Source organism: Paroedura picta, chromosome 4 (genome assembly GCF_049243985.1).
Source record: "Paroedura picta isolate Pp20150507F chromosome 4, Ppicta_v3.0, whole genome shotgun sequence".
Lineage (NCBI taxonomy): Eukaryota > Metazoa > Chordata > Lepidosauria > Squamata > Gekkonidae > Paroedura > Paroedura picta.
Genome location: NC_135372.1, coordinates 42,990,605 through 43,000,107, shown reverse-complemented (window position 1 = coordinate 43,000,107; position 9,503 = coordinate 42,990,605). Strand labels below are relative to the sequence as shown.

The 9,503-nt window shown below is 42.6% G+C and overlaps 1 protein-coding gene across 2 annotated transcripts in view; it reads left to right on the top strand.

Annotated features, from left to right (window-relative positions):
* The first annotated feature begins 34 nt into the window (after nt 1-34).
* TPR (translocated promoter region, nuclear basket protein) overlaps nt 35-9,503 on the top strand; it is a 62,522-nt gene continuing 53,053 nt past the window's right edge. For both annotated transcript variants that reach the window (XM_077332663.1, XM_077332662.1), the window contains exons 1-6: nt 35-269; nt 4,658-4,762; nt 5,611-5,684; nt 6,760-6,856; nt 7,846-7,949; nt 8,481-8,645. In XM_077332663.1, the coding sequence (XP_077188778.1) occupies nt 119-269; nt 4,658-4,762; nt 5,611-5,684; nt 6,760-6,856; nt 7,846-7,949; nt 8,481-8,645 (696 nt within the window). In that variant the 5' untranslated portion in view covers nt 35-118. The remainder of the gene's footprint in view (nt 270-4,657; nt 4,763-5,610; nt 5,685-6,759; nt 6,857-7,845; nt 7,950-8,480; nt 8,646-9,503) is intronic.

Genomic DNA, 9,503 nt, shown 5'->3' with positions numbered 1-9,503 from the left:
CCCTCCCGCATGCGCCCTGGGGATGGCTGAGTCGTTCCCCCCTTTTTCGCCTGCCCTTCGCCGGCCTGTATTGGCGAAAGGGAGAGACGCGGGTTCTCCTCCTCCTCCCCTCTCCAAGATGGCGGCGGTGCTGCAGCAGGTTTTGGAGCGGGCCGAAGTGGCCAAGCTGCCCAAAGCCGTGCAGGGGAAGCTGGAGCGGTTCCTGGCCGACCAGCAGACCGAGATAGACGGGCTGCGCGCCAGGCATGAGCGCTACAAGGTGGACAGCGGTGAGTGGCTCAAGTGGGTACCCGCGTTGGTCCGAAGGAGCGCCACAAAATTTGAGTCCAGGGGTACCTTTAAGGTCGACAAAGGTCTAGTGGAGGCGTGAGCTTTCCTGTGCAGGCGCGCTTCCTCAGGGGAAATGGAACAAGGATCATAGGAGTACACATATAAGGCGACTGTAAATTAGGAGCCATTTAGTAAGTTGGGTCATAACATCCAAATTATGCAGTATGATAATTGTTTGCTTTTAAAAAAACATCATCACAGTCATCAAGGCTAGAAACAGACTAATCTGCTCTTTGGGTTCAGCTGTAAGTGAGGCTTGGCTGGGCGAGGTGGACGGCAGGCTCCTGAAGCAGGAAGGGAGGAAGAGAACAGCTCGGAAAGGATGGCTCACCTAGGATCTGCCTGTCTTAATTTTTCTGCTTCCAGGTCTCCCCTGGCCGGGGATGGGGTGGTGGTGATGATGATAGGGTTGCTAGATCCAGGGTGGGAAACTCCGGGAGATTTGGGGATGGAGCCTGGGGAGGGCAGGGGCTTCAGTGGGGTAGAGTCTATGCCTCCCCCCCCCAAGCAGCAATCTTTTTCTCCAGGGAACTGGCTTTTGTAGGCTGGAGATTCCCCAGATTCCTCTTGGAGGCTAGCATCTCTAATTGGCATACATAATCTTGGCCCTTTTCATTTATATCCCCACAACAGATCTGTGTGGAGTGAGTCTGTTGCTTTTTACACCAGCCCCTTAACTTCTCATCTCCCCCCTTTCCTCCTCTCTCTGTTGCTTGGCCTCTTTAAGTGTAAATTTAGCTGCTTTGAATAGAAACATCATAGCTGGAATGCACTGATCTTTTGTTTGCAATACAGCCCTGAGATGTATTGGAAGGGTAGACCAGTAAAGTAAAGATATACATATATGTGTGTGTGTGTATTAATATTATTGTTAGTTTTTAACTTGCTGCTTTTTTTTTTTGTGGGTAAAATATGAAGAAGAAGAGGAGGAGGAGGAGGAGTTGGTTCTTATATGCCGCTTTTCTCAACCTGAAGGTGTCTCAAAGTGGCTTAGTCAACTCCCCTTTCCTCTCCCCACAACAAACACCCTGTGAGGTGGGTGAGGCTGAGAGAGCCCTGACATCACTGCCCATCCGAACCGTTTTATCAGAGCCGTGGCGAGCCCAAGGTCACCCAGCTGGCTGCATGTGGGGGAGTGCAGAATCGAACCCGGCATGCCAGTTTAGAAGTCCGCATTCTTAACCAGTACACCAAGCTGGCTCTTGAAGGGGAGGAGACCCAAGTATGACAGAGTTTGCATGGAGGAGTGATTGGATTAAAAACCATGCGAGTTTGGGTGGGTCAGTTAGGGGGCTACGTGCTAGAGGACCTTTGGTAAAACTATGCTATTTGGATGGAATGTAAAATTTTATGATCTTCATGGTCCTTTTCAACCCATAACACTTTACAATACTAATTTACGTTTCTAAGTTAAGCAGTGAAGAACATTTTGGACTGGGGATTTGAACTCAGGCCTTCCAGACCCTAGCCCAACAATCTTGAACACTACACTGTCTTCAACAGGATGGATTCCGATCAAGACTTGAGGTTATTTCTGAGGACATAGACCAGTCACAGATGTACAATTTATAAGTTTAAAACCACCATCATAGTAATCAAGGCCAGAAACAGACAATTAACAAGGTCTAACACATTCATCATGAGCCTCTTGTGGCGCAGAGTGGTAAGGCATGCAGTTTGAAGACATGCCGTTTGAAGATCTGCCCATGAGGTTGGGAGTTCAATCCCAGCAGCCGGCTCAAGGCTGACTCAGCCTTCCATCCTTCTGAGATCAGTAAAATGAGTACCCAGCTTGCTGGGGGGTAAACAGTAATGACTGGGGAAGGCACTGGCAAACCATTCCGAATTGAGTCTGCCATGAAAACGCTAGAGGGCGTCACCCCAAGGGTGAGACATGACCCAGTGCTTGCCCAGGGGGTACCTTTACCTTTAACACATTCATCATAACATAATTGAATGGAATAAAAGAGACTGAATGATTTATACAGTAAAAATAGCCATAGTGGACTAAGTGTAATTCTAAGACTCAGTCCTCATCCTCCATCTCCTTTTGAGTACAGAAATGATACACATGGGCACAAAGGTTTGCCACCTGTCTTGTTGTGCAAGAATCATCTTCATATATATATTAATAATAATTTATCTTTGCAGATCTTGTCCAGACAACCTGATAGCTTTAATAAGAGGGTACCAAGAATCTTATTTCTTTGCCTGTAATAGAAAGGACAACAAAAAAAAGATGTGTTCCAAATGTTCCACCTCTCCTTTTGCATATGGACAAAGTCTCTCTGCAAATGGGATTTGTTTTGTATTCTAGATTTATTATACCTAGAACTAGTAAATCAGTTGACATGATGAACTATGTTTTGTTTAAACATAATAGAGTCACTATCATGAGTTATATTCCCTTTATATATCACTTATTGGGGGAAAGGGTGCCCAGCTGACATTTTAGCATTGATCAAATATTTTTGCAAGTCTTGATTCAAAGTTTGATGTTTAACTCACACCTTTGGAATGGGTAGAATTGATACCGGGGAGGAATTTGGTTGCTTACTATATATGTCATGTGCATCCTTTTAACATTTGGACCATGTGCCCTCCTTAGCATTCAGAGTGCTCAGGATTCACAGGAAGAACCCTTGCAGAAGTTGAACCTTTCAGACCTACAGACAAAATATGAAGGATTCATCTATAACTTTCCCCTTTTCTATGATCTTTGCCTTGATGCTGTCAGTTTTATCTTCTGCCATTATTTGCTCTTGTGTTTGGGTTATGACTCCAGAAACTGCAGTGGTTGCCACAGTAGAAGAATTGGGTTTTCCCAATAGTCATATGTTGCAGTTTGAATGCAGAAATAATGTTGTCACTCCAAACAGATAAGCAGCAACCATATGTTCATTGCAGGTTCCTGGCACAGTGTCATGAAAGACCTTTTGAAGTATAAACTCTGCAAGGAACTTGCATTTCTCTGTGTTGTTTAGCTGTCATGACACAAGCTTAAAGCATGAAGATAGTAACTTTGCAATTGCTGGTTGACTTGTATAATAGGTTCCTTTGAACTATATTGCTTGAGTGCCTGTAGCAAGATCAGTCATGGCGATTCTTTGAAGTCCTCGAGGAAGGGTCGATGGTTATATTTTGTTTTATGCTTGGCAATACAGTTGGTAGAACAGCATCTGTGATAATGGAGTTCTTCAAGGGTGGGACAAGTGATGAGTCTCTCCTGCTTACCAGTTTGGAAAGATGCTGTTTAAAAAAAAATCAGTCATTCTGTAAAAGTTTTTGACACTCTTGATCCCCACAGCATGTCAAAGCATGGCCTGTAGTTTTGCCACACACAAAAAAATTCCAGAAAATAAAGGTGTCCATTCTGAATAAATGACAGACATTCCAATTGCCCTAATCCAACTGCTGAATTTCTGTGGAATGTAAAATTAATGGACATTGAATTCCTTTCTCCTTGTGGGTAACTGCCTGGAGATTGATGCATGCAGAAGATCTTGGTTAAAGAAACTCGGGCAGTAGCTGTCGGAAAATCTCTACTTGAGATCCTAGGGAACTCTTATCAATCAGAGCACCTAATACAGAGATAAATGGTCCAAGGGTCTGAATCATTGTAAGGTAGCTATGTATATTAATCATCAGGGCCAAGATGGGTTGGGACAAACCTAAGCACGTGCTTGCCTAAATTTGGAGCACCAGGTGGCCTCTGTACCACCTCTGCTTTTCAGTTCTACCTTTAGTGATTTATTTCTTCTTTCACTTTATTTCTTCTTGCACCTTCTTTATATTGAAGCTTTTATCTCCTGGTGAGTTTGTCTCTGGATGTGTATGCCAGTGAAAGTACTTGCCACTCAAAGCTTCATATGTAAATTGAAGTCAAAAAGAGAGGCCCACACTAGCCATTGTTTAATTTCTGGCCTGCTTAGAATACTGAGGCTTTCAGCTCCTCACCTCCTCATTGTATCTTTAAGTGAGGAGTCAAGAACTGTATGTGGGCATGCAGTAGTTTTAGAGTTTGTGTCAAACAAGTTGGGCAAAACTATTCTTTAAACCAGGTGTAATAATCCTGCAATGTGCTTCTCTCACAAAGGTGTCTCTAATGTTTATGAAACTTTACTTGCCCCTGATGGCTGAACCAAGTAGAATGTTCACCTTAAAATATTGCATGCTCAAAAGGAATTGTGTTGCAACTCTTCTACAACCATTTGTTTGTTTATTGGATTTGTATGCCGCCCTCCCCTAAATCTCAGGATGGTGAGTCTTTATTTGTGTAGTTTATTGGGAGAATAAATTCTGAAGCAGTTTGATAAATGTTTTGCAGAGCAACAGTACTTTGAAGTAGAAAAACGCCTGGCGCAGAGTCAGGAGAGACTTGTACATGAGACACAGGAATGTCAGAATCTCCGACAGGAGCTCAGCAAGCTTAGTAAGTATGGCTTTGTGTTAAGCTGACCACTGAATATTATTGTTATGGGTTTATGATGTTTGTAAATGTGTATGGAAAGATTAAATATTGGGAGTGAAAAATAAGTTTATTTGGCCCTTGGTCAGTGTTGAGAGGTAAACATTACTGGTGCAGTTTCCTTTCCAATTAGGAAAGCAGATTTCTGGGGTTGTGTGACCCATGAGGACTAGCAGCAATGCAGGTTAGGAGGCTGCTCAGCAGGAGAGGAAATGAAATTTACCCTCCTCCTTCTGCAAGGGCTGCTCTGCTGATGAGAAAGAGAGGATTTTACCCACTTCCCTTTCCTCCGTGCATTCTCTCAAGCCACATTGTGCATTGAAGGGAAACATGGGTTGGGGGTAGCAGGCATCCGTATCCACTAGCATCTTCCAATATGTGATCGAATCATTTAGACACTTTAAAACCAAGCTATATAACGTGATGAAGGCTGTAACAGGTGAACAGAGGTGGCTCTGTTAACATGAATAGCTGCATCTGTGAAACCCTTCAGTGCTAAAAGCTATTTATCTTTGGAAGTCAGTGACAAAAAAAAGAAGAAGAAGACCTACCACTTTCAGAAGGCACTAAAACTTGGGCTTAAGCCAGTTGTTAAGGAGGCTTTTATTATGGAAGGGAGCCTGCTCAGAATCGTGCATGCCCTTGTTCTCTGGGCCTGGGATGGATTTGAGAAGTCAAGTGACTGATCTTGGTTACGGTTATATGAACAGCCCATGGGAATGAGCATATCAAGCTTATTTTTGGTTTTGCTTTTAAGGGGCAGACTTATTTAAATGCAAAAATAAGGTATGTCCATCAATTTTCCTCTTCAGATGACCAATTAAAATCACTGACTGAGAAAAACAAAGAACTGGAAACTGCTCAGGAGCAGAATGCAGCTACACAGGTACAAACCTCACCAGTTACATGAGGGAGCTGGAAGCTTTCTGTATTCAGTATCAATTTAGGTATCTGTGTGTATTTTAAAAAACCACCTGTGCACATAGGACTGTTTTCCTTTTCATCTTTGGCTGTAGTAGGATTTCAAAATACAGGCTGGATAGCAAACGATGCATCTGCCCTGGAGAAGAGTCAGCTGTGTCTGTTTGTCTCCTTCTCTGCATCTTATTCTGTCTTTGCATAGGTATATTCAGAGGTTGGCTCAGGGTGAGCTGCCATTTCTTTAGTATGTAGTCTTGATCCTTTGAATGTAAACTGGAATTTAGGACATCTTGCCAACATTCTTTAATACCTGGATTAACAGTCCCATTAACTTGAAGCCTTTGTAAGGGAAAAATCAGTGGGAATGGTGAGATTACAGTTGTTTGTATGTTAGCTGCTGCACTGGCGTCATCTCGTCTGACCTCCGTGGATGATTTTATAATCTTTCAATCCAGAATATAGAGAACTGGTGAAAATGTGCAAGAACCCAGGAGCAGACAAGTTCCTGTTCAACTGTTTAATGGTGCTTCTCTGCTAGTGTGCTTTAAATGGCTTGTTTGGAGTTTTTCTGCCAGTGAACCATAATACATTTCTGAAAGAGACATTCCAGATTGGAGGAGTCTTGGAGAGCAGTGTTCATGTTGTCACCCCCCAAACAACAACAACAACACCCTTTCTTGGTCCATTATACTTTTTTGCCTGTGATTTATTGATTCATGCATCCTAAACTAATCTGGATTGAGAGTCCCTTTAATAAGGCATGGTTTAGTTCCAAAGGCTCCAGACGGCACTTCTGCCAGACGACAGTAGAAGTGCCTACAGCCAATGCAGCAGGCCAAAATGAAAACGGTTGGGTTTGGGTTGTTTGTTTTAATTTTTAGAATGTCTTTAAATTTGCCTTATGATTGTTTTAATCTGTTGTAAATTTATCTGAGCCTGTTTGTGGAGATGAGCAGTCTATACATCAAATAATAAATAAATAAATATGGTAATCTGTGTTGTTAAAGCATTACTCTCCCCCCCCCTCCTTGCATTTTAAGGGTCAGCTAACTAGAGCAAATGAAGAATTGGAAGCAGAGAAGAGAGATTTGGTCCGAACAAGTGAAAGAAGAGCGCAAGAACTGGAGCACTTAAATGGTAAACTGAGACAACAAAAGCCTTGCTCTTTGATGCTCTTGTATACTTGCATGGCAGTCTTTCATTGGTTCATTTAAGAAATCAGTCAGATTGCAGAAATGAAACAGCAGTTGAAGCTGTTACTATTTTGTTCTTACTTGCAGAGACAAAACACATGGAAGAGTGTATTTAGGCTAGCATTGATATCTACTCTGTGGATTGCAGTATTAGTTGGGTTTCTTGTACTGCAATAGATTGTCTGGACCTTTCCTGCTACCTTTACACCTCCCATTTCCAGGAATCTTCTTCCTGCACCTTAAATTAGCATACACTTGTTTGCTGTAGAAGTGCTGATGCTGTACCTGGCTCTCTTCCTATGCTGGTGGCAGTTGAAGAAAATTCCATGGTTATCTTGGAATCCATTTGTACCCCACACAAGAAGGTGCTGGGTCATTCCACAAGAGCTGGCCCATTGAACCCCTTTCCCATTTATCTCAAGCAAGAAAGGGGGCTTCCCTTGCATCCTGTGACCGCCCAGAAAAGGCCACGTTGAAGTGTGATGAATTTTGCCAAAGATATGTTTTCCTTGTGTTCTTGATAAAGAAGCTTACACAACTGTGTTGGTAATGCAACACTCCCTGAGGCTGAGATAATACTGATGAATTGGACGCACACAAGAGGCTTGAATACAAAGCAATGCAGTCAAGCTTTTTGTTATGGGTACCAGTGACTCGGATCATGGCTATAAAATGTTACAATTGTGTTTCTTTATGCTGAGGCACTGGAGAGGCCCAAGTTTTTTTTTTTTTTTTAGGAATTGCAAGTAGAAAAGTGAGGATCTGAAATATTACAGAAAATAATGCTGCTATAACTTGCCAGTCCTTGCTGTGAATCAGTTTTAATGCCTACAATAGTAAATCCAGTCAATTAAAAAAAACCTTTATTAAACATTTAGTCTATAGTATGTGATTGTTACAAAGTAGTTCCTGGGTTTTCTGATGTTTTTGCAGAGGAGGTTAGACGTCTGAATGAGAAACTTACAGAAGTAAACACTGTGAAGGTAGAGCTACAATTGAAGCTGGATGACCTTGAGACATCATCCTTTTCTGTAAAGGTGAGTTTGAAAAGGCACATTGGCCCCATCTCTACTAGTTTCCTCTGTAAAGATAAGACATTTCCCTTATATATTTATCTTGTGCTAAGTTCTTCCAGTTCTAGCCTAACCGAGATCAGTGGATGTGGTCTTGCTATCATAGTTGACGCAGTATGGTTTATGACATGTAGGTAGTGGACAGATCTACCATCAGGGGATCCCCTAGAGCTGGTGAGAATCAGGACCCTCGCTCCTAAGGAAAGAGCTCCAGACTGCTAGCTGAACAGGGTGGGGGAGGAGATGGGGAGTTAACTCCAACAAATAGCCATATTTTAATGTCCTTAATGTGTTGGGGATTTTAAGGGTACTCTATTTTTACTATTTTATTGTAAACCGCTGCGGGTTTTTGAGAGCGGCAGTATATAAATCAAAGAATGAATGAATAAATAAATAGGTCAATAAGACTTTGAGTAAATGCCCCTGGCTGTGCTTTTCTTTTTACTCCATTTGGAAGATGGTTTTCTTGTATGTAATATATGATTTTATTTCTAGTTTCGTGAGCAAAGGTGGGAGCAAGAAAAGGAATTGCTGCAGAATCAGAACACTTGGCTGAATACTGAGCTGAAGGCAAAAACAGATGAACTCCTGGCTCTTGCCCGGGAAAAAGGAAATGAAATTTTGGAACTTAAATGTAACCTAGAGAACAAGAAAGATGAGGTAAAACAGCGAATCAGTTTTCATATCTGAAAGCTCCTGTTCATTAAAAAAAAGTGTAATCAAGGTGAAAGTATATTGTCTAGTGAGGAGGTGAAATGTTTAGTGCACTGTGGGAGATTTGCTTTCAATCTCTTGTAATCCAGAGAATCCTGTGAATAGGTGAATGGATAAAAACAACCAGAGGGGTAGAAAAACTAATGTCCATTGTTGTATTAGTAAGGTGCTGAGAATATTCATTGGTAAGAGAAATCATTAGCCAAAATGTGCACAAATGGCTTATTTTTTCAATCTGCACATGGCTTTTCCATTTATAGAGCCACAAAGAAGCTGCATCCAAAAAGTGCAATTCAATGTAAAATTTAAAACGGCAGCAAAAATAACTTAGAAACAGCAGAACAAATTTTGAGTCCAGTGGCACTCTTAAAACCAACGAAGTTTAATTGAGGCTGTAAGCTTTTGTCTGCACAGCACATTTAACCAGACCACATATATAAGGAGAAAGTCAATCATGATTTAATATGCAGCATAATTAATTTTTGTTTTTATTTATTTGATTCATCTTAACACAGCCCGCGCCACCGCAGACTAAATAAAGCCGTAAGGACTTAGTGGGAGGAGTTAGGGCGGGCTCTGTCCGGGATGAGGAAGGGTGCCAATTGGCCCCTTCCTCCGGACAGACGATTGGCCCAGCCGATTCCCGCCCTGCCGACAAGGGAGCAACTGTGAGCCGGGCGGAGCGCGGCTCGCAGTTGCTCCCTTGCCGGCGGCCTGACGCGGCGAGAGGCGCAAAGTGCCGCCGGCCAAGGGAGCCCCCGGCAGTTGCACAGAGCGCGGCTGCCGGGGGCTCCCTTACCTAGC